The 25,392-nt window shown below is 46.4% G+C and overlaps 1 protein-coding gene across 3 annotated transcripts in view; it reads left to right on the top strand.

Moving 5' to 3' along the window:
* The window catches only part of CSNK1G1 (casein kinase 1 gamma 1), a 108,625-nt gene that overhangs the window by 38,946 nt on the left and 44,287 nt on the right, over positions 1-25,392 (top strand). For all 3 annotated transcript variants that reach the window (XM_065688101.1, XM_065688100.1, XM_065688099.1), the window contains exons 3-5: positions 3,627-4,042; positions 11,939-11,979; positions 16,873-16,942. In XM_065688101.1, the coding sequence (XP_065544173.1) occupies positions 3,865-4,042; positions 11,939-11,979; positions 16,873-16,942 (289 nt within the window). In that variant the 5' untranslated portion in view covers positions 3,627-3,864. The remainder of the gene's footprint in view (positions 1-3,626; positions 4,043-11,938; positions 11,980-16,872; positions 16,943-25,392) is intronic.

The following is a 25,392-nucleotide window of genomic DNA, read 5'->3' as shown; positions in this document are numbered from 1 at the left end:
ATTATGAAGAGGTTTGAATCGTGGCAGGAAATAGTCATTCCGAGTAGTCTTTAAATATTAACGCAGCTGACTTCAAATTACAGTGCTGTCTTCATTCTTTTGCCACTCCTCTGCCAAAGCCAAGCGCTTTGTTAGTCCTCAAAAGCTGTACTTGATGCCATATTTACTACAGCTTGTTTTAGGATGTAGGTACAATAGTGAAAGATCTTTGTGCTGTTTGGTGTACCGGCAGCTGGGACCTGCTCGTGGGGCTGGCCATAACAAAGGATTCTCAAACGTTTGGTTCACTCATTCGTTGCTGATCTGAATTCCTCTTTGTTGGAGGCTTTCAGCAGAGAGAGAGGATGGTCAGTGTTTGCAGACTGGCAGGCATAACTTTTCCATCCTTCTCCCTGGAGAGACCTTTTACAGATGAGGAACAGGGGAAGGCTGGAGGCTGAGTGGCTTGTAACCGTTAACATCTTATTTCAGTAGCCAGGAATGATGCGGTGGAGCTCCGCACTTTGCCTGCCTGAGAAGAATGGAGTTACTTGTCCCATCTGAGGTTCACTGAGTGAGACGGTGCAAGTGTCAAACCAAGCAGTGTATTTTGATGTCAGATCTGAAACTCGGCACACGGGGCTTGAGCTGAGTTCAGACTTTAGTCTGGAGGAGGGGAAGGTTATATTGAGGTTCAGGGGGGCCTGTGCTCTCCGGAGGGTTGGAGCCCTCAGAGGAATGATGTACTCGTGCCATCAAGCACTGCGGAGTGCCACCTGCCCTGTGATCAAGGGTAGCTCTTATCAGTGGTTTGAAACATGTTGAATGGACACCTTTACCTTTTGGTGACTTTCAGCTCCATTTTATCATAGCTGGTAAAACACTTCTCTGTAACAATGCTTGTGCCAGCAGGTAGCCAAACAGCTTTGAAAAGATCCTCACCTAGGCACCAGCTTCTGCTGCGAAACCGCCTCACTGTGTGGATCCATCTGCTCTGCAGGGCAAAGGCTGGTAGCACTTCATGGCAGGAGGAAGGTTCAACTGCTTCTGGCGTCACACAGGAAGGCACTGTAGTGTGTTCTTAACAGCCTGTCTATTCCCAGTCCACCTCATGTGGTTTAAAAACTTTTTCTGGTGGTTTTAGCTTACATTGACTCTTATGCTCTCTCCTGGCCATGGAACTGTTAGCTGAATGAGCAAGAAAAACCAAAACCTGTTTGCAGCTTTATAAAAACAGCTCCATTCCTCTTTCCTCTGCTGTAATCAGTCCCTGTCAGGCAGAGTTTTGCCTCTTTTGTTTGACCCTCTCCTCCGGGGACAGGTTGGGGTCCAACCAAAGTGCTTTTTCTCATACCTGATAAAGTTATCGTCATTGCTTCTACAAGCTGGTTTCACAGAGCAAATACAACTGTGCTTGTGTCTGTGCAAACAACTTTGAGAAGCAGCACCAGTTCACCCCTCCGAAACAAACGCTGCAGTTGAAAGTCTGTTGGGATGTCTGTGGTGAAAAACCAGTTCATCCTGTTTGCCTGTAATGGCTGCTTCCTGCTTATTCATATTCAGTTTTAAGTATTAAATCTTGAATTAAGTTGAGGGACAATTAAAGCTTGGTAATGCTAAATACTGAATTCCTTGTATGTGAAAGTCTCCAACTCTGTCTCCAGCTAGGCCATTGGATGGCATTTCACACATTACTTAATACCATGTTTGGAGCTTGACACTGCGGTTTCTGGGCCAGTACAGCTAAACTGGTATTATGGACATGACACACTGGTTCTCAGGTGACCTGATGATTTTCAGACCTCCTGGCTTTGCTGCCAGTGTGCTGTATGATATTCTCTGCTGAGCCCCACCTTTGTGCAGAGCGACAACAAGAATTCATCTGCTTTTCCTTCTAGAGAAAAGGGCTTCTGAGTCACAGGCTGGATGACATGTCCTGTGGGCTGTAACCTGTGCAACCTGAGCTGGGTTCTAAGCGTTGATATAAACTGTTGAAGTTGGGTGGGGTGGTGGGATTATGTTGCATGAAGCATCTATTCGCATATATGGATGTTTCTTTATGCTGTTATTAGTTCCTCGGGTTCTTCCTAATACATCACCCTTCCTGTGAAGATGGGGTCTGATACAGTCCTCCTGCAAACTCTCTGGCTGATGTAGAAGCCTGCAGTAATAAATGAATAAAAGCAGTGAAAAATAATTGCAAAGTGGTGTTAAAGTTGTGTGTACTGGAGTGGTTCAGCCTGGAGAAGAGAAGGCTCCTGAAGGGGAGACCTGAGAGCAGCTCCAGTGCCTAAAGGGGCTGCAGGAAACCTGGAGAGGGGCTTGGGACAAGGGCCTGTAGGGACAGGCCAAGGGGAATGGCTTGAACCTGCCTGAGGGGAGACTGAGCTGAGCTCTGAGGCAGAAGCTCTTCCCTGGGGGGGTGCTGAGGCGCTGGCCCAGGGTGCCCAGAGAAGCTGTGGCTGCCCCATCCCTGGCAGTGCTCAAGGCCAGGCTGGACACAGGGGCTTGGAGCAAGCTGCTCCAGTGGAAGGGGTCCCTGCCCGTGGCAGGGGTTGGAGCTGGGTGAACTTTAAGGTCCCTTCAGTCCAAGCCATCCTGTGATCCTTTGACCTAGGAGAGGTCTCATGATGAGATGTCAGTTTGCCCTGTGCTCCCTGGACTGCACATGTGGAGCAGGACCCAGGAGGGTCTGTACAGCTCCTGCCTGTCTCTTTTGTAATGGTTCATGGGTACAGGGGCACCACTTGGCCTGTGTGGGTTAAGAACATCTATTTCTTGTCCTCTTTTGACAGAGTTAGCAGACTGATGCTTGTGAGATGCACCAGTCCACTGTCCGTAGTTGTCCAGGGTTGCCTGCCATTGGTTATGGTGGTGACAAGTTTGGACATGCAGGAGGAAGGTGCACTTCAGTTTCTGTGGGACAGCAGTCCGGCTTTCGTTTGCAGTCATCAGTGCAGGCAGCTGGAGAAGATCTTGGCCCTTGAGTCCCTCGCCCAATTCCATTAGGAGGTCTATTTTTCCAAAGCTTCATTTTCTTTGGGACGTAAATCATGCTGGTAACATGAACTGTGTGTTGATACAACTGTTTGGAAATTTCTAGTTCTTTAAGAGTAATAAATCTTGACTTGCCTGCTACTTTTGGTCACTTCTGTAAGACAGCGGTTTCAGACAGCAGCTCTATCTGAGGCCAGCTTTAAAAGATGGAAAATGAAGAAAAATTCAGTATTTTCTTCTCCTGATACTGTTATTTTCCCACTTCTTTTTTTTTTTGTCTGGCTTTGTGTAATACTTTATAAATGCATGAAGTGAGAAGAAAAGAGACTTTACACTCCACAGCTGCTTTAAAGCTGGGATATGGGCTTGCATTTTCCACCTGGCATGCTGGTCTAATTGAAATTGCCTTTGTTAGTGTGTGTGGTGTGAGTCCCACTAACTCCAGTAACAGGCAGTGGATGGGCAGCATTTGTCTCTCTTAGTCACTTTGTGGGTTTTTATCAGAAAATTAAGGTAATGATGGAGTTTCCATTTAGCTGTGAATTTCCTCGAGGCCAGGAACATTCTGGACATTCACCTCTGTCTATGTTTCTTGCTGGGTAGTTTAAAATAATGATTTTTACTTCATATATCCTTTTTCTTTTCCCCAGGTAAGAAACCAAAAGCAACCTGCCTTTATTGAGTTCTCAAGAACATAATCGACCCCTTGGTACATTATCAAGATGCATTAAGGAACTGGATACAGTGCCAAAAGAGCTCCATGCGTTTCCATGACTCTCTTGAACCCTGACTCAGATACTTTTGGATATATATTTCTGTTCTAAGGAGAAGAGTGTGTATTCCAACTCCTTTCTGCCAGCTTGCTGGCAGAGAGATTTCACTAAGATCATGGACCATCCTAATAGGGAAAAGGATGAAAGGCAGCGGACGACGAAAGGAATGCCGGGAAGGAGTGGGCACGGTTCTCGACCAAGTTCATCGGCATCTTCTGGTGTTCTGATGGTGGGACCCAACTTCAGAGTGGGCAAGAAGATTGGGTGTGGGAACTTTGGAGAGCTCAGACTAGGTAAGAAGTAACCATTTTAGTCACCTGCGTTCTGCAGTTAGCATTTCACCACTGGAATATAAGTGCATCAAAACTTAACCCTGGCTTGAGAAATGCGCATGTTTGTCTTGTTTCCCGAGTGTTGAGCTGCCTTACCTGAAGCTTCTGACTCAGAAGATGTAACTGTTAGCATTATTTTTATTTGCATAAAGCCAAAGTGAATACACTGGAGAGGCCAAAGATGCAAATTTTGAACAATCCCAACTATGAAGACTGTGCACAGCGCTGAATGTCTTGCCTAAGGTGAACAAAAATCTTCTTAACTGCCTGGATTGCTAAATCTTGCGATTAATGTCCTGTTCATAAGCTGGGATGCTCAATCAAAGTAATGGGTGAGACTCTTTCCCAGCACTCAGCCACATCTCTGTTCCACATCCTTCACTAACCTCTGTGCCCTACTTTCAGCCTCATCACCCACTCCCTGGTCTGTTCCATGTGTCTGAGGTGCTGACTGGCCATCTGGCTGCTGAACCGGCCCCACAGCCCAATGTGGGCCATCGGTGTTCCAAACCACACACGTCTTGCAGCTGGTCACCCGCAGATGGCCATGCTAATGCATCTCTTGTTTAGGATGGCTTAAGAGCAGCTCAGTGTGTTGGGCTCTTCAGTTATCCTAAACAAACAATGGCTGTGTTTGAAATGAGGTGGGGGAAGCAGCCGCTGGTAATTGCACATCCCTCAGCTCCCAGTATGGGGTAGTTGCTGTAGATCAGAAGGAGCACTTTGTGGTAGTCTTGATCCTGACTTAAAATGGTTGTATTTCTCCTCTTCTGCTGAATAATTTGTATTGCTGAAGATGGGTTCACCGACACTGACACTGCTTTCCCAAGACTTGATACTTATTCAGAACTGAAGTTAAAATCATTTGTGCGTCAGGTACAAGGGATGATGATAAATAAATCAGTCAGGGAATTGCTTCTGGTAACCAAAGGGTTATAACACTTAACTACTGATACTATCTTGGTAGCTTCCTGTGAGAATCTACATAATCTTAGATTAATACATGTAGTCTTTCATTCTAAGGTTTGGTTATTGCATCTATATGATATGCCACTTCCCCACGGCGTGAAGATTAACCAGCTTGGGTGCGACCTGCCTCAGTAAAGGGCAGTTTGGTTTCAGCATTACATCAGAGACACTTTATTGATTTGCAGGAGCAGAGATAATGCTCCAAAGGTGGAGAGGAACCAAGGGCTGGGGCAAAACCTCCCACCTGCATGAACATGATCATGATTGGCAGCTGAAGATAAGCTTGGATCCTGACAGTGACATGACATGAATAGCTGTATTGCATTTTCAGAGCCTCCCCCAAGAGCAAGCGTCACACTAGCAGGATCCCCATGGAGATGTTGAATTGCTTTGTAACCCAAGCTCTGCTCTGAGGTTCAGTGGCTATAGTGGATCTCTCCAGATATTATGGCTCTTGCATTTTTTCAGCTGGTGCCCAAATCCCCTTTCCATCGTTCTTCTTTGTCACGTTTCTCACCATTTCAACAGTGTTCTGTCGCCGACTGAGGTTCAGTCTCAACACACAGGCTGTAAAGGAGAGACTTTCAGAAGAAAATGTCAATTTACAGAGAAATTCAGTTTTAACTATTGAAAAAGCAGCACCTGGTAATCAAGTGCCTCTTTTTCAGTATACTGATAAATGTTTTGTTACTCCTTGTTAAATGCTTTGTTACTCCTGGTTAAGTCGCATGCTGTATGTGGGCAGTGAAGATGATCAGAGGATGTCTCATGAAGACCGGCTGAGAGAGCTGGGCTTGTTCAGCCTGGAGAAGGCTCTGGGGAGACCTGATAACAGTTTTCCAATGCCTAAAGGGGGGCCTACAGGAAAGATAGGGAAGCACTTTTTATCAGATCAAAGGCTGACAGGACAAGGGGTGATAGGCTCAAATTTAAACAGGTGAGATTTAGGTTGGATATAAGGAAGTTCTTCCCTGTGAGGGTGCTGAGGCGCTGGCACAGGGTGCCCAGAGAAGCTGTGGCTGCCCCTCCCTGGCAGTGCTCAAGGCCAGGTTGGACACAGGGGCTTGGAGCAAGCTGCTCCAGTGGAAGGGGTCCCTGCCTGTGGCAGGGGTTGGAGCTGGATGAGCTTTAAGGTCCCTTCAATCCAACGCAAACCAGTCTGGGATTCTGCAAATGAGACGTACGTAGGGATAACAGCAACTGGGTGTAAGGTCCTTACAGAAGCTGTGTTACTTTTTTAAACTTTTATTGTTTTATTGCCAGTCACTGCAGCTTTAAGAGCTCCTCTTTGCTCAGATACCACCTGTATCTATTGCTCAGATGCGATGCTAATTCTCACTGGGGGGAAGGAGAAGCAGGATGTCTGAAATATGAGCAAGCAAGTCTCTGGGAACAGTGTTGTCCTGCAAAACTGAACACATGCCCTCTGCTTTGGGGCTTTTTCTACATCGTTTTGGGGAAGTTAAGCACCAGCAAATGCTTCAGTAACACATGAAGAGCAAAGTCTTGTTCTTGTACCTCACGCCAGACAGAGGACTGATTGTTCAGGGAGGAGATGGCATGTACCTACAGAAGCTGTTTTCTGCCAATACCAAGCTTGCTGCTGAGGGTTGTTCTTTCTTGCTGCACATACAGATAGCCCCGGGGATATTGCTTTTTTGGAAGCACATGGGAGCAGCACAGTTGCATTCCAGCCTGCAGAGGAGCTGGAATGGAAGGATGAACACAAAACTCAGCTTCTGGCCCAGAGTAATAAGATGAAACAGGGTTAATTCAGTGCTGGTTCTTCATACAGGCTGCAGATTAGGTGGTCTGTAAGAGCTTTGATGTCTGAAGGGACTCAACCTGCTAGCAGGGGACCCTGCTTGCTGTCCCTGAGCTGGACTCTGAGCACTGACAGGGTTTCATTGTCTTGTGCAGCACCAAGCCCTGTCCTGCAGCTCCTGGTTATTTCCCAAGTCAGTTCTTGCGCTGCCATGGGAGCTGGAGCACACCTGAAGTTTTATAGCGTGACTTTTGTGCTATTATGAGGTCCTGCATCTCCCTGCCAAGTTGATGGAGAACCCGCATGACGTAAACCAGCCTGGGAAACAGCTCGGTGAGCTGTGGAGCTGTGTGATGCCAGGAGGTGCTCACTGCAAAGGGAAATGGGATGTACCTGTTAAATCTAGGGCTGTCGTCAGCCGTGTCTGTAAACTTCAGTGTAGAAAAGAGATCACCAACTGAGCTATGAGCCACCTCCTTACACTGACTCACGGACTTGTCCCATGGGTATTACCTATATTTACCTGAAATCCATGAGCCATGTTAGGGAGAAATAAGCCTCTCCAGAAGTCTCATTTTTCCCAGTGTTTGGCACCGTTAGTAAACCTATTAAGTTGTGTAAAGCCAGGTTGGACGGGGCTTGGAGCAAGCTGCTCCAGTGGAAGGGGTCCCTGCCTGTGGCAGGGGTTGGAACTGGATGAGCTTTAAGGTCCCTTCAACTCAAACCAGTCTGGGATTCTGTGATTTTTGTAAAAGTGTGTTCAAGTATCATTTACAAATGATGATTCCAGGTTTTTTCCCTGGGTGGATGGGAAAAATACCACATTGGGAGGGATGGATCCTCTATGTTGCTTCTGTCCTCCCTTGATAGTGCAACAAAGGGATTTTTTTGAGAAGTCTGTGTCTTCATGTGCTGTCAAATACATTGTCTAGTGTGCACAAGCCCCATCAGCACGATTCGTTCGGGGCTGTCATAACAATTCAGCACGTCTTGGCAGTGAGCAGCAAGACCCAGACTAGAGGGAAAGCTGCTTATGACACTGCCAGAGCAGGTCCATCAGACTTCAAAGTTGACCCCCAAAAGTGAGAACCACCCAGCTGCCTCCCAGACTGCAGTTTGAAACTAGGAGCTCTGCTTCGAAGCAAATGAAAACAGTAGTAAATGAATCAAGATGATGGGGCTGGTCTGGTCTCTGCTTCCCAAATAATGAAATGATCTTGTGAATATTTGAGTAGAATATTGTAGGTGTGGAGGGTAGGAGTAGATCCTGTGTAGGTTCTACACTAGGATCTGTGATCTGGGGACACTTGCTCCAGAAGGGACAGCAAATCTGGTACTAATGCAGTGGTGTGTGGGGTGAGCTCTGCTTGGTCTTTTGTATGACTATTTGGATGTTTGCTCCATTGCCCAGCACTGATCTGTCATCAGAGTGTATTGTCCTTGTAGCAAGGAGCTAGAAGTAAGGCTTAAAGCATTTTTTAGTTCATGTTGCTCACTATAGGCTTGTACTTGTGACTGTTATCTTTGACCTGTGGGAGCAGCGCACACGAGAGATCGACCCCTTTGGGCTGCTCTGCTGGGCTGCAGTCTGTCGCTATCTTCAACACTTCTGAGGGCCAGGGCTTGAGAAATCCACCCTGTTAGGTTTCCCACGTGAATGCTGGTGACTTAATGCAGCACTTCTCATATGTATATGTAGTTCATAATTGTCAGTGGAACTACCCAAAACTGAGGCATGAACTTAATCACTGCTCCATCAAAAGCTTTGCCTGAACTTGAAAGGCTTTTGTTAGCACAGTTATATCATCTCCACTGGATTACAGATCTTGTGTCTTACTAAGATAAGAGCTTCTATTCATGGCTTACTTTACTCTGCAGATTCACTTTCTCCTGTGAGTAGCACTGCCATTTTAATATCGGTGCTGCCTTGTAGAAACTGGAAGAAGAAACATTACACCTTGGGCGATGTGATAGCAAAACCGAGGGGTAGATCTTAGCCTGGAGCAAGCTGAGGGAGAGATTTCAGAGGTTTGCTTGGCTGTCGTAGCTGGCAAAGCAAACGTCTCGTGCTGCAGCTTTAGGAGGGGTTTGGAGGTCAGCAGCTGGACCCATTTGCACCCCCCTATGCTCAGAGTCTCCCCATAGTTTGTGCTCTGGAGGAGATGAACTGGAGGTTAGTTCATTTGCCTTTGGCTGCTGGCCTGACGTTTCATGCTCCTGTGTTTTGCTAATCCCAGTTTTTTTAACTGAGGAATTTAATTACCAAAATTATCTTTTGTCTAGTGCTCAGCCTTATGAACCAGACCATAATAGACTGGATTATGGCTCCATATATATGGAGGGTGTTGGCAGTGTCCTTCTTTGCCTTGAAATGAGCTTGGAAGAGCCCTGTTTTCCACTATCATGCTCCTGCATTGGCAGGAGAACACAAGCGTTGCCAGAAGGTCTGTGGTCATCACTCCTTTGATGGACACTGAGCCCCCAAACTACCTTGAAATCACGTGTCACCAAGGCTGTGATGAAGGCTGTGGGGTCTGCAGGGGGTGGCGTTGCCATGCCTCCCTCCGCCGGGTTTTTGCTGTTTAAAGCATCTTTCTCACACATTTGCGCTGGAGCTTCCCTTGGTCTGGCTCAGTGTCCTCAAACCAAGCATCTTGGTAGGAGCTCGGTCTCTCTCGAGAGGAGGGGGATAGGAAGCTCAGTGGGCAAGCTGCAGCTGGAGCTGCTGCTGGGACTCACTGGCTAATGCAGGGTACGTAATCTCAGCGTATTTAGGCTGCCTTCCCCTCATGTCCTTGGGTGTTCTTCCCACACCAGCCATCAGGTAGCATCAGGCTGGAGCCCTTGTCTGTCTCAAAGGGTGACGCGGTTTATCCCACCACCTGGTTCCCCACACATTTGGCCTTTCAGGAGCTTTCCAGTGTCTGAGTGTTCTTGACGTGACTGTGAAACTTCGTTTCTACCCTTCCGTTCTAGCCTGGACACAAGAGCTGTTATTCAGAGATCTAAAGAAATCGATTCACGCAGCCCTGTGTTACAAGGGTTAGGGCTGGAGCTCAGCTTACACATCTGCTTGCATAAAACACTTCCTCTAAGGATATTTAACCTCACGTTTAAATGCCTGCCCTGTGTTAAACAGCACTGCCAGTTACTGTAAGTGGTTGAAGCTTTCCATACACCTGACTTCCTGATGGATGTTAAAGCAACCTGGTCCGCGTGGGACCTGCGCTGGGAGTGCCTGATCTGAAGTTCAGAGGCCAGAACTACACTGAGCAATACAGTGGGGAAGGTGTCAAAAGAAGTTAAATGCAGAAAATATGAAGCTGTTACAAAGTAAAATGAATTTCCCCGGACATTTCAGGGTTTAAAGGTGGCTATTTGTCTTCTCTCATGTTCTAACAGCCTTAATTTTGCTGAGTCTCCCAGTGCTGTTGCATTGGATCTGTGTGGAAAGGAGGATGTGATGTGCTTTTGAATATTGGTGTGTGGAAAGTAAATGTGGGATAGAGCTGGGCAAAGCTGATGCCATAAATGAGCATTAATAATTTCCAGTGTAGATTGCTACAGTCACTTAGAGAGAGCATGACTTGTGCTGTAGTGGTGCTTGCAGGAATAAGCAAAGAAGGTCAGTATTGCCCTGTATAAAACCATGGGGGTCTCTGGTGAAGGCTGCTCTCCTCAGAGGATGCAGTGGGACTAGAGGAGATAAAAAGGTAGCAGAGACTGTATGACTTCTTATAACATAAGCAGGACAGGCCAAGGGGAATGGCTTTAACCTGCCAGAGGGGAGACTGAGATGAGCTCTTAGGCAGAAGCTCTTCCCTGTGAGGGTGCTGAGGCGCTGGCACAGGGTGCCCAGAGAAGCTGTGGCTGCCCCATCCCTGGCAGTGCTCAAGGCCAGGTTGGACACAGGGGCTTGGAGCAAGCTGCTCCAGTGGAAGGGGTCCCTGCCCGTGGCAGGGGCTGGAGCTGGGTGAGCTTTAAGGTCCCTTCAACCCAAACCAGTCTGGGGTTCTGTGGTGAGACAGATTAGGTGCAAGGACTGCCTGAGCATCCTTCCCTAGTGATCTCTCTTCTGGATAGTTTGCTGTCAGTCATGAGCAACATGGAGAAGGTGAGGAGGGAGCGACTGCGCAAATTTCCTAGCAGAAACCTGGAGGACATTGACTGAAACAACAACTGGCAGCTTCAGAACACATGGAGAGGTGGTTCTTGACACATGTAGCTGTGCATCTTTGCCACAAATCGCTAAGGAGGTGAAGGGCTTGCTTCAACCACCAGATGGGTTCCTGGAGGGAAAATTCACCTCCAGCTGCAGTGCACACAGCCACCAGCTCTAGCTCAGAGTCGTGGTGCCATAATATACCTACAGGAGCTGGTTGTGTGTGCCTGGTTGTACTCGTCATAGGCTCTTGCCCTTTGTGCTTGCCAGAGCTGGTATCAGACTAGACACTGCTCCATATTTTAGGGTCCTGAGAACCAGTCTTGTTCTTTGAGTGTATTTTTTTAACATCATTGGTACCATATTGCAACTGAGCGGTTTTGGCTTTATTGGATGATGAGGATTGCCTTTGTACCACTGGCATACAGAAGGCATTTTATGTACCCTGCCTGCCTGCTCATAGAGGAAGAAATAAAAGCTGTGTGTTTGTACAAAGGTCATTTTCTCTTCCCTCCTTGCAGAAGTCGCTTTGATATGTAGCATGATAAAGCTGGTGAAACTCCCCATACATCACAGGATGAAATTGTTCAGTGTCCAGCAGATGCAAGGTATTTCTGAAAGAAATGATGCTTTGACTCTTCAGTTTTTGTACCGCAGACTTTTTTGACATGATGTGGATAATAAAACCTAATGTGTCTGGGGTACCTCCTCCAATGCTTGCATTGAACATAAGTGCTACCATAAAACATGATTACCTTATGCTGAGGGAAAGATAGTGTTTGCCTGCCCTGGTGAACTGCTGCAACTCATTATTTTGAGGCTTACACTTTGCTAAAGGCATGAACTTCAGCAGGGAACTGAGAAAAAGCTCTTTGCTATCAATGACACTCTTCTGCTTTGTGTCTCTACCTGCAAGCATTGAATGTGGAACTAAAAGAATTTTTCTCTTTTTCCTTTGCAGGTAAAAATCTCTACACCAATGAATATGTAGCGATCAAGCTGGTAAGTAAATCTGCAGGTGTTCTTAAATGACTTGTACTTAATGTTAGAAATTCAGACAAAAAGCAGCTTCCTCACTTTGGGCTTAATGCTGCTCTCACCCTCAGCTAAAATAACTGATTTAAACTGGAGCACTGTGTGGAATTCTGATGTCCTCAACCTAAGAAGGACTTGGAGCCATTGGAGCAAGTCCAGAGGAGGCCACAAGGATGATCAGAGGATGGAGCATCTCCCATACGGAGATAAGCCGAGAAAATTGTGGCTGTTCAGCCTGGAGAAGAGAAGCTTCTTGGAGACCTCAGAGCAGCTTCCAGTGTCTGAAGGGGCTCTTCATCAGGGACTGTAGAGATAGGACAAGGGGTGATGGGTTCAAACTGAAACAGGGGTAGTTCAGGTTAGATATAAGGCAGAAGTTCTTCTCTGTGAGGGTGCTGAGGCGCTGGCACAGGGTGCCCAGAGAAGCTGTGGCTGCCCCATCCCTGGCAGTGTTCAAAGCCAGGTCGGACAGAGCCTTGGGTGACATGGTCTAGTGTGAGGAGTCCCTGCCCATGGTGCAGAACCATGTGGTTCTGTGATTCTAAGATAAATTCGTGAGAACGCTAAAAGCAAGGCAAGAACCACTCCCTCCACCTGCTGAACGTTGTTGGTACCTAAGTGGTCTGTAGCTGTCTTATACCAGTGAGAGCCTTGTTCCTCTTCCCAGGCTGGCTGCCAGGGCCCAGTGAATGGCACAGGTTACGGGTTGGCCACCTCTTCCCACTCTCTGGGTTGAGCCTTTCTGTTTGAGACTGTGCTGGTTTTCTGGGCCCTTCCCTTTCTCTAGATGGGCTGTTGTTGGAGCATTTGGTTGGAATTGTGTCACTGTGCACCCTGCTGCTCCACATGATTACTCCTGGTTTTGGAATTGAGCAAGTGGTCCAGGTAAGGAGTCTTCTACCGAAGACTGCTTCAGGGCATGAAGGCACTGTGGTCAGTGGTTTGAAGTAGGAGTCTAGAGGATTGGGAAATTCAAACTTGCAGCTCTTCTGGATTTATAGAAGTATAGCACAGTAGTTTGTGTTTATGCCTTAACTTCTATCTGTAGACCAAGACCTTCATTGGTCTCCTGGGGTTTTCAGAACTTGATGGCTTCAGCTGACGTCCTCTTTTTGCATTCGTCTGCTCCTTAATCAGAGACCCAAAGCCTAGAAGCTGAAGTTCAAGTTGTAATGCCATTTAATATTAGCAGCACACATGCCTGTTTGCTCAACCAATGTTGTTTGGCAAAGTGACAGGATTCATTCAGGTTACAGGAGATCAGGATGGACTCGGTGCATTAATTCTGATCACGTTCCAGTGCCACAGACTTTATATCTGTAACATCGGCTTTATATGATGCATAGTAGATGAAACATAATTAAGGCTTTGCAGCAGGGACTTGTTTTCAAGCTTGTTGGCAAATGTAAGAAGATATTCCCCAAAATAAATAAATGAATGCCTGCATTGGAGCTTAGGATGTCCTTGCTACGGTTCACATCAGGAAGGAGGACTGCTCTTTGCTCGATTTTTAGGCAGACCTGACAATAAGAAATCCTTTGTACACAGTTGAGGTATTTTATTGAATAAACAAGGTTTCTAATGTGCCTTCAAAGATAATGCCACAAAGTTATAGCATTAGAAGGCCTAAGGAATGAATAATACAGGAAAAATACAGCTTTATTAGTCCAAAGGATGCTTGTTTCTCTCCAAAGAGCACCTGCAGTGACACCTCCCAGTGCCCTGAAATCTTCCAGTCACCATATGGCAGACCTGAATGACGTGACCTTATTGCTGCGTTAATCTTACCTGTTTTTTCTGGTAGAATTCTTTCTCTCTCTCCACCCCCCACAAACAGCTGAATGTTAAAGCGCTGGAGTGCAGCTCACCCCAGTTTTCTTTGCCGTTATGATTCATGCTGAAAAATTTCTGGTCCTTCACGTCTGAAGGACTGGAATTGCCATCCAGTGGCCATCCAGGCACCCGCATACCTGCTCCCTTTTGAGAAGGTGAATGAGGGAACAGCAGAAGAAATGGGGAGCCTGGGTCCATATTACCCAGAAGTAAGAATTACTGAACATCCTCAGCAGCAAATATCCTTCTCTTGCATGTGTACTCAACTGTAATTTTCTTTATCATAGACTCGCAGAATGGTTTGGTTGAAAGGGACTTTAAAGACTGTGTAGTACTATCCCTCTCCCACAGGCAGGGACCCCTTCCACTGGAGCAGCTTGCTCCAAGCCCCTGTGTCCAACCTGGCCTTGAGCACTGCCAGGGATGGGGTAGCCACAGCTTCTCTGGGCAACCTGTTCCTTGTAAATTATGCTCAAATACTTCATGGAGTAGTGGTAGAGTAGCTGCTTTCAGTGTACTTGAAAGCAATGTTTTCTTTTATCTTTATTGTTGGACCAAGTCAAAACTCTGCTCCTTCAAGCTGTGTGAGTTCATTTCTGCAACTGCAGCCCCGCTGTCTCAGCTGTTTCTGCTGCCTGTCATGATGTTAAAGCTGGAAAATGAGAGAATTGTGTGATGGATGCCAAAAAGCTGATCAGAAAGTGCTGTGAAATGCAGTGCTGATGTCTCATGGTTTCTCTTTGGGGGTGAGGATTGTGCTGGTGGCAGTGAATAGTGCTGGTGGTGTGATTTGTGTGGTGTCACCATATAGGTTCTCATCCTGCTCTTCATCTGAACATTATTTGTTCATGTGTGTGTAGTTCATGGAGGAGTTTGTCTTCTGAAATGCCTCATTTGCTGGTTTAATCTTTTGAGGATTTTAATACTGAGTTGCACGTAGGAGGAATATCTTCCCAGCATGAAACCATTAACATACAGATGCAGCCTGATTGCAGGTACCACGTGGAAACCCTTCAACAACATGATGCTGTTTGTTCAAGCTGTGGATTTTGCATGTTAGGCAGTAGCAATTCAGTTATTTTTGCTACAAACGCAACATCTGCCAACAGCCTTAAGCCCTTGGCCTACAGGACAACCATCTGTTCTGGTAGGATCTTCTTGGAAGCTGCCACCACTCTGGCAAGCATCCAGAGCTCTGGCTCCAGCAGCTCCTGATGCAGAAGTGGCCTGGGCTTGCTTTACCTGTTTTGTCACGAGCAAACTCACATCATGATACATTAATCCTTCTACCTTTTTCCACATAGTTTATTTGGGTAAATAAACTATTCACTGAAAGGCTGAGTTCCTATTGCCCTAAATCATAATACAGCAGGTGTCTGTAGACTCCCTCAAGTCACCATCAACAATTATCTTAATTTAAATGCGATTTATAACAAACTTGGTTTTGTGTTGCTTTGTATTTGATTTCAATACAAGTTCAGCTTTGCCTTCAGAACAGTTTTCACCGTTGTTTTCTAAGTAGTTGGTCATATTTGACTTCTGAAGCTTGTAAACATCAGAAAGTTGAGAAGCAATCAGGAGCATTTGACTTGAGCAGGTGAAGAACAGCTTGGCTGGAAGTGGAATTGCCTAAATTCCTGTACAAAACTGTACAAAACGTGTTCTTCCAACTTAAAAAGAAGTCTTTAACATGGAGTTCGCACTAAATGTCGACATTAGTCTTCCAGTACAGAGCAGAGGTGAAACAAGACAAAGTAGATAAACTAAAGCCTTTGTGTCCTGCCATGCGGACAGAAGAGTTATTCCACAGTATTAAAGATGTTGGCTCAAACTATGTCTAAGAGCAACCTGGTCTAGTGGAAGGTGCCACTGCCCATGCCAGGGAGTTGGAACTGGATGAGCTTTAACGTCCTTTCCAACCCATACCATCTTGTGATTCTGTGAAGATGCTTTTCCTCCAACTCACAGGAGTGGATGTGAATCATGAAAGGACTTCTTTTCGTGTTGGTCTTAGGCTCTGTTATTGGCAAGCTGCTAAATAGTGTGTTCATCAACTAGAGGGCTGTTTGGTAGGGTTTTGAAGTTGAGACTGATCTTGGTACTATTGTATGAATTTTATGTAGTTCTGAGCATGGAGCGTTTCTTTTTCTTAAAAGCAAGGAAATAAGCAACATCCAAACAAAACCTGAGGCCAGTATTAACTTCTGCATCAAAATGCTGGGCAGTAGGTGAATCCGTGTTACTGCCTGTCACAAGTGCACAGTTTTATTGAAAGTGTGATTACTCAACCCTCTTACTTCTCTCCATGTTATCTTTATGTTTTTGGAACGTTTGTAATCTTGCATTTTAACACTTTTAGGGATCATAGGCATTAAGTTTTGTGCATAAAATGCAGATGAGTAACAGCTGAGAAATGTAATGTTTGGGGTGCGTTGCAGACTTACCCATTGTTTTCATTCTCTGTATCAAACCAGAATATTCTTGAGTGCTTTGAGATGTTTGACTGACACCTGCTACTGAGGGGGAAGACTGCTGCGCTGCAGTGCTCACTGCGAGCAGGGCTGGATGTTTGTACAGCTGTGGTCTGACTTAGAACACAGATACATGACTGAAGGTTTTACAAAAATATAGGCAGGTGACCATCAAAAATAATGTGAGCAACCACAGTCCACAAGGTGAACGTGGGACTTGATCTTTTGCATCCTTGGCTTTCCTCCTACCAATGGCCAGGGTCATTCTTCAAGGACCAGGAGCTTTGTTGAATGATTCTTGAATGAGGTTTGTGTTAAATGAGGAAATTATTTCTTCTCCAGAGTGTGACTCTTGTTGCTTTTTGTTCTCTGGTTATTAAAATGATGTCTAATGATGCGTTCTGTTGATGCTTGCCACCTCCATTGTTACACTTCGGGTCTGGGGTGGGTTATGTTGACCCGTGAAGCATTATGTACAGTCACAAATCTTCAAGTATAAAACTTTTTTTCCGACAAACTGATTTTAACCATTTTTGTTTTTTATCTTCTGTTTTAGGAACCAATAAAATCACGTGCACCACAGCTTCATTTAGAATACAGGTTTTATAAGCAACTTGGAAGTGCAGGTAAGTAAACCTTAAGCTTATAGAAAGTTTGCTGTTTCTTTGTTAAATCAAACATTGCCATCATATTTGATGTGTAACTCTGACTTGAGCTTACTGATCTGGGCAGATTCTTTCAGCCTCACACAAGTTTTGGAAGAGATTTGGTCAGAATAACATGAAAATGATGGTGGGTAATTATGTGGACCTAGAAACTCAAGTTTGAGGATTGACTGGTACGGGAAATACCCATTAGTGTTCTTGTGAAACACAGGAGCTGTCAATGTGTGGAAAGCTGTTTGTGTATAGAATGACAGACTTTAAAAAGGTGTCTTAAATCTAGGAAATTGTGTAAGAAGTATAGAGCTTTTCTAAGAAAAACCTGAAGCACTGTTTTCATTGATACTTACTAAATCATAAATAAGCCCATGGGCTCAGTGTCCTCTGTGTGACCACAGCCTACAGCAGATCTGAGAAGAGTGTAACAGGGTAAGTCCTGGCAAGCTCCCTGATTTCCCTAATATAGAGCTTGAGCTTGTGTCTAATTGTGTTTGGATTTTTCTTCCCTGAATACAGGATTGCTTTTTAAACCTTTTAGCGTGTGCTATTTCCTAGCAAGGATTTCCACAGCCTTGACTACCCACTGCACAAGGAAGTCTATGTAGCAAAGACCTTCTGTGCTCCTCTGTGCCTTGATCATATATTGACCTTGGGCTTTGGCAAGCTTCCTACATTACTGTATTTCTCTTTACACTTTCTTCTGATTTTATTTTTCCTGTTTTCCCTGGATATGCTCACATATTACCAAATGCAGAGTTGAACAGAATGAGTGATCTGTCTGCTCTGAGCTCATGATATGCAGTGCCTGCGCAGTCCTCTTGCATTTTTCCTTTCTGCTTGTTCCAATTAATTCTTCTAATCAGGTCCGTAGTTTTGTGTAGCTCATCCTCTGGAGACTGGGTGCTATTGTGCTCTACATTTTGTCACTTCTTTGCTCCTTATAGGGTGCAGAATCTGGGATGTGGGAACCAAGTAAGTTGTCACCATCGGAAACGCTAAATTCTGTTGTTACTGGTTTTTAAGCAGAATTTGTCTACTGTAATAATGTTCTTTTCTGCGTATTTTGTATTCTGGTGCTGTGTACAAAGCCCCTGATGGGTTGATGCTGCCACTTAATTCCAGTTCCCTGTGTTTTTGAAACTTAGGGCATTTCTGCTGACACCCATGTAGTAAAGCAAATGTAGGCTCACAGAACAAGTGATACACTTAATTCTGCTCTTTGCTTTTTCTTAGAGTTCTTTTGGTGCTTGTCATCTCTGTCATACTCTGTGCATGTCTCATGGACGAAAACCCATCTTTTTCCTTACCTGTTGGCTTTTTACCACTCTTTAAAGATGTTACCGAGGAGTTTTAAAACTGATAAATGTTGGGGCCCTGGCTTTGTTTTGGCTTCATCCTGTTCCTAATGAATCTTAACTTTTCATTCGCAGAATCCCAGACTGGTTTGAGTTGAAGGGACCTCAAAGCTCATCCAGTTCCAACCCCTGCCACGGGCAGGGACCCCTTCCACTGGAGCAGCTTGCTCCAAGCCCCTGTGTCCAACCTGGCCTTGAGCACTGCCAGGGATGGGGCAGCCACAGCTTCTCTGGGCACCCTGTGCCAGCGCCTCAGCACCCTCACAGGGAAGAGCTTCTGCCTAAGAGCTCAGCTCAGTCTCCCCTCAGGCAGGTTCAAGCCATTCCCCTTGGCCTGTCCCTACAGGCCCTTGTCCCAAGCCCCTCTCCAGGTTTCCTGCAGCCCCTTTAGGCACTGAAGCTGCTCTCAGGTCTCCCCTTCAGGAGCCTTCTCTTCTCCAGGCTGAATCAGCCCAGCTCTCTCAGCCTGGTTCCAGAGCAGAGCTGCTCCAGCTCTCTGATCATCCTACAGCATTTACCCACACAGAGCATTTCTGCCCTGTCTAATGCTGCACATGCTATTGGAAGTATTTCTGAGTCTTCTGACATTGGACACAGACATCTTGTGTTCAAAGTCTCTTTTCCCTTCGTTCTGGAGGAGTTGCTTACTGTCATCTCAACCCTTTTTGCCAGTATTTGTCAATAGGTTCTTGAGAAGCCTCATAAACAATATTACTTTTATTTCTCTCTGTGTGGTCCCATGGGCATCACCAACCCAGCTCTGATAATCTATTGAATGCCATTAGAAGCTCTTGGGCTACAGCTTTGCTACAACAACGGGCAATAGGCGAGGAGCTCGAGTGGAGGATGTGAGCCACATCTCTTGTCTCTCCATGAAACTTGGAAGCTGAACAAAATAAATTTTGGTGGAGTCAGGCTGCCAGGACCAGGGAGACTTGACTTGGTGTCTGCGTACCACGCGGAGAATGAGGGGAGGGCTGTCTGTGAAAACAGATTGGCGTTAAATATGTGCTGACTTTGGGGAAATACATGGGTCTGTTCTCAGCGATGTTGTTAATGGTTCTTGCTTAGAACTGCTTGAACAGCCTTGAATTTCCAGTAAGCAGGACTGGTTCTTAAAATTATCCTAGACTCGCCAAATGAAGACTGAAAGTGTCCAAAGCCCTGGTGTGTATGACTCAGAGGAGAACAACACTAGTGTTGCCTGTGACATACTGTTCAATACATTTGCCAATTCATCTTGCCAAATAATGTGGCTGACTGCAAACCTCCCACTGGCAGCCTAAAAAGTAGGACTAGTAACAGCATTGCTGTAATGCCACAGGAGCAGCGTGGTCCTCTTGTTAGTGCAACTGCTGCCTTCAGCTGCACCTACAACCAGATGGTCTCAGTCAGCAGCTTTGCTATGTCAAAATTGTCATCACCTGCAGCATTGGAAGGAAAATTAGTTTTTTTCCTAAAGAGAACAATTTTAGTGGTGATTTCCTTTTTCCTGGATGTTCAGAATAAACATTTTTAAACTCTTGGATACTCTTGGATACTAATCACAGTCAAACTTAGGTTGGAAGGGACGAGCCTGCTTGGCCATGGATCAAGTCTGCTTGGCCACAGCCTCAAGCTGCCCCAGGGCAGGTTTAGATGGAGCTGAGGAGCAATTCCTGCCCCAGAGGGTGCTCAGGCATTGGAACAGGCTGCCCAGGGCAGGGCTGCAGGCACCGGCCCTGCAAGGATTCACCCCCCGTGGAGACGAGGCCTCAGTGCCATGGGGCAGTGGTGGCCTTGGCAGTGCTGGGAACGGTTGGACTGGATGAGCTGAAAGGGCTTTTCCAACGTGGTTGATTCTGTGATTCTTAGTAGGGACCTTCTTGTAGGGTAGCTGTCAACAAAGATATTTCATCTTTAGTACGAGACTGGATGTGACCACATGAAGGTGGCACTCAGCCTTCCAAGAGAATGGACTTGGCAGCTAAAAGCTGCGGAAGACTTCATCATTACTTGCTCGAAACATCCCAGATTCAGAAGTGCAGCCTCCAAACTCAGGATCTTAAAGATTTTGTGCATCCAAACCCCTGCAGAAGCCCCAGTGGTGTTGAGGAGGTGCGGAGTGCTCCAGCACACTGGTGCTGCTTTTGGAGAGAAATTTGCAACCAGCTCTGTACTGCTGCATTTGGAGTCTGGTCCTGCAGTATATTGCACAGAAGACTTTTTGAGGGCTTTTGCCCCCAAATTCTAGAACAGTTCTACAGTTCAGTGCCTGCAGGTTATGTGTTGGTATAGGTGCCCTGCTTCACTTGTTGCCAACATCAAAACCTAGTTCAATTAGTCCTTTTTTTAGGCTACTCAGTCTAGGTTTGTGTTTTCTGTGGTGCAGTTAAAGTGAGTAGCAGAGTCCAATAATTCAAGGCTCTGACAGAAGTTAATTCCTGGGGTGAGGTTCCATGTGTGATCTTTCCACATGAACAGAAGAAGCAGCACAGCTGTGTGGTGGCTGCCTCTGCCTTTTGCATCTGCTCCGGGGCTTCCTGTGCCACGCGCTCCATCAGCATCGATGTTTAAAGACTTTCTGACAAGGCACCCAAGTTGCTTCTGTTACCTCCCGTCAGCACCAGCTTCAGGCTCAGCTGAAGGTCACGAGTCAGCTTGGATTAGCTGAGGAGAAACTGGATTTCTTGTCTCTCATACATCTTAAGACATATTTCACACTAGATTAAGATACTCTGGAGCAGTGAAAAGTTTGATGAAGGAACCTAAACTGTATGAGTGTAGCTCTCTTTGGTGCTTCTCACGTAATACTGGTGGATAAATCAGATGGATTCAGAAGTATCTAATGGAGATAGTCCTGGGTCAGAAGTAACCAACTAACAGGCACCTCTGATGCACTTCTGCAAGTAATCAATGTTATGTGTGATGTTTCAATGCCTCCCTATAGTAAGAGAAACTAGTAGCTCCCCTCTAATTTCCTACCTTGCTCCTCTAAATGGGGGAATGTTTGCTTACAGAAATGGGTTTTCATGATTCTTCCTTGAACTTTTCTTCCCTCCCCCCAAAAAAGAGAAGAGGCACGGACCTGCTGCGCAGTGACCATCTGCTGGTTTCTTCTGTCTTGCTGTGCAATTAAATATTTAATAACCTAAAATAGTGTGTGCCTGTTTACCTTAATGTAGGCAGAGAGACTGAAAAAACCCAAGCCTCAGGCATGGAGCCACAGACCTGATGGGCAGTCCATAGGGTGTCTCAGGAAAGGATGAGATTTCCTTTAGGTTTCAGGTAGTCTGAGATACCATCCTCTTGCTGACTAGGATAATTGGAGCAGTTTTAACGGTCTCACTAGTTGTGCACACTGGTTGCATTGCTCATTCTCATAAAATCCGTGTGAGCACACACAGACATCCTGACAAAAGAGATTTATCCTTGCCTGGGCTGTCCCCAGGATCTCGCTTTAGTGGTGGTGGCACAGTCAGTGCCTGGATCCGAATACGAGTAGCACAGCTACCCACATGAAGCCCAAGTGTGATGGGTATTCCCCAAAATAAGGCTCTTGCTCGATGGCCCTCTGAGGTTCCAGGCATTCCCCTCCTCCCCAAGGCTGGTTTCTGGGCTCTTGGGCTTCCCTTTGCTTTGTACAGCTACTTCAATCTGCTGCTTCCATACCTCGGGGACAAAAGGAGTTCCCCCTCCCACTTGACAGGATGCTTTTACATCTCCTAGGGCTGCCAGAAGCAGTTCAAGGCTCCAGCATGTTTCCAGTGTAGGATTAGTCACTTGAGCATGTCATTTGTCCCCTGTACTTGAAGTTTGTGGAGTAAAAGCTTGACTTCTCGTCATTCATAAAAGCTCTTGAATAATCAGGTCCTACAGCTTGCAGGATGACATGGGGAGCAGGAGCTCCATCCCCACCACTGGCTGACGTTTGAGTGTGTGATTCCCTGTAAGTGAAATCTCCATCCTTATGGTGGAGGAGCTTGCTTTGGCAGAGCACAACTGAGTTCCTGTGATCGTGGTTGAGCAGACTCAGCTCCATCTCCTGTGATGGTCATGGTCCTTGGGCAGTGTACCAAAGGCAAAGCCTTAGCTTTGCTCAAACTGCTCCCTGCTCACCCAGCAGCATCCCAGGACCCTCCTGCTTGATTTGGGGTGAATAAAGCCATTCCCACAGCTTGCAGGAGCTCTGCCAGGTCCGTCAGGCCACCTTTAGCAGCTGGGTCCTGCTGGCGGCACACTGAGGTCTTAGCAGTTGTGTTTGCTTTGTCTTGTGGGCTCTTTTGCTTATTGACCTCGCTGGAGCATGTTCAGCGGGAATGATCTGTTTGTTTTGAGGCTGATTCCCCATTCTCACCTTTACTTGAGGTTAAACTCTCCTACAGGCTTCCCAGGGGAAACAAAGCTTTTATTGGAAACTCCTCTTTTGTCAGCAAGCAGTGTCCGTATTTCCCAATCTGTATTTCTTGCTCTTCAGCAGCCTTTGGCTTGAGGTGCTCCTTCCTGTGCATCATGTGGGCTTACAGGAGTACATGGCTGTGCTTTTATCTCTGCCCATCCCATCATTTGGATTTTTGGATGCAATCTGCAGCAGATCCTACACATCCTTTTGCATACAGTGGTATTCTAAGCAGCTGGTTTGAGCTGCACGCACTGATACTGGCCTCTCCTGTTGACTGACTGCCCTCATCAGGATCCGGGCTGGCCACGGGGGTTGTGTGCAGTACTGCTCCAGCCTGGCATGCCAGGGGTGGTTCCTATTGCTCTCAGCTGTAGTAGAAAACATTATAAATGGGTTTGAAATTTGTGAAGCCTTTTAAAGTTAAGACAGTGCTGTGTTTCCTACTGCAGGGACCTCTGTGCCGTAAGCGCACCTCTTGTCTGCGAAGTCTTTAGCATCCCTTTGCCAAAGGGAAGCTGCAGACCCTGTTTGTGAACTCTTGTGGAGAGCTGTTGTGTTCCAGGGAAGAGCAGTGTGACAAAGCTGTCTGCACACTGGGGCACAGCAGCAGAGCCCATGGAGCCCCTCCACGTCACTTCATGTGCTGCAGGCACCTGCCTTTGCAGGCATAAAGCTGATGCTTCTCCTCATCCAGCTGCTGTCGTATCCGGTGGAGTTCACATATCCATGTCTGCAGAGCCTCCCAACGGAAATGGAAGCTAAATAATGAGACTTTAAGGCAAGCTTTGTCCAAAAGCTTGTTCTTTTGCTCTCCAGCTATGGTGGTGGTAGGGGGAAAAACAGACTTGTCCCTATAAACCTTGCTACGAAGGTGAGGCAAATATGTCTGCTGCGTTGATACTTGCAAAGCTTTAGCTGTTTGTTTTCCCCGTGAAAGTATGTTTGTCCCCCCAGACCCTAAGCCTTTTGTGGTGGACAGGGAGACCACTGCTGCATGACCATTAATGCATCACTGAGCCCCGTTCCTCTCTCAGGATGTGACCATGGCTGAAAGCATCTCGACACCATCAGGAAACTGCTCTTTAATCCTGTGCTTCCACACAAATAAATAATTCACCATTGTCCTGGGAAGTGTTGACTTTGCAGTAGTGACCGGGAGATGTACAGGAATGATTTCTTTGGTTACTACATTTCAAAGCATCTCTGTCATCTCTCCCCTATGTGATGCCTTCCCTGTAAGCTTTGCCTTTGGAAGGTAAGATGGAGTACTGCTTGTTTTCAGGTTCCTTTTGGCTGCGCTGAGCTGGTGACGGAGTTTCCACATAGTGACAGCTTCTGCCTGTGCACACAGTGTGAAGAAGTCGTGCATTCTTGATTCAGTAGTAGTTTATTTTAGTCTCAGCGGGCAGATGAGTCACGCCTTCCCCCGCTCCTTCCCAGTCCCACCTTGGCACAGGGGATTCAGAGCAGCCCGGTGTCAACACGCGCTGTTTCATGCAGTAGCTCTGGAGCCAATGGTTGTCCCCAGGATGGGTGGGTGACACTGGCGAGTGGATATAAACGGAATGAGCCTCTATGGTGGGAGAACAGGAGAGGAGCCTGACACGTGGGAGAATCCCAGGAAACCAAGATCATTTCTGTCCTCCCCAGCCCACATGAGAGCCGAGTCACAGCGTACGAGCAGAACGTACCGAGGGGGGCATGTCGTTACATACAGAATATTGACGGATGCTGTGGTTTTGTTTGAATTCTTGCTCTGTAAACAAGTTCACCTCTAATGAAGTGTGGAGTCTGTGTGTTTACTCCGGGACCTCTTTCTGTTGCACAACTTACTGGAGCGAAGCAGTCTGTTTACTTGTCAGGAAGTAGGACCAAGGGAAATGAAGGGGGTATAAATAACTGAGCCTTTTACATAGTCTAGTCGATATTTGCATGTATATTTTTCAGTGTAGCTGAGCTGTCTGCTACTCCATACTGCATATTGAGTTTGCTTTTGGAGATAGCCTACGTTGAGCATATTTTTCTCATTCTGTGTTGCTCTTGCTTTACTCATGATTACTTTTTGTAGTGATAGGACAAGGTGTGATGGGTTTAAACTGAAACAGGGGAAGTTCAGGTTAGGTATAAGGCAGAAGTTCTTCCCTGTGAGGGTGCTGAGGCACTGGCCCAGGGTGCCCAGAGAAGCTATGGCTGCCCCATCCCTGGCAGTGCTCAAGGCCAGGTTGGACAGGGCCTTGGATGACATGGTCTAGTGTGAGGTGCCCTGCCCATGGCAGGGGGTTGAAACTGGATAAACTTAAGGCCCTTTGAACCCAAACCAGTCTGGGATTCTATGATTCTGTGACGTGCTGCATGCTTGGTACCCCTGTCCTTTATAAAGGAATTCTTTCCATGCTGGTTGCATTAATGCTGTCAGTCACAGCAATTAGGTGGGGGTCAGTGTGGTAAGACTTGTTCTATGGATGGCTGTAAACAGGTCACCGTGGTGGAGCGTGCTGCCAACACCAGCTATTTCATGGGCGACACGCTGTGCACAGCGCTTTTCCCCAAGGGAGCTGGAGTAACTTGAAGCCACATAAGTGAGGGTTAAGGAAAGGTGTCTCCACCCCTGTTTAATTAAGGAGTAAGGACTACGAACATATGCATTAGCCATTGCTGTGGTCACTTTAATCTTCAGA

The sequence above is a fragment of the Lathamus discolor genome, chromosome 8 (assembly GCF_037157495.1).
Source record: "Lathamus discolor isolate bLatDis1 chromosome 8, bLatDis1.hap1, whole genome shotgun sequence".
Taxonomy (NCBI): Eukaryota; Metazoa; Chordata; class Aves; order Psittaciformes; family Psittacidae; genus Lathamus; species Lathamus discolor.
The sequence above is the reverse complement of the archived record's forward strand: the minus strand, read 5'-3'. Positions and strand labels throughout refer to the sequence as shown.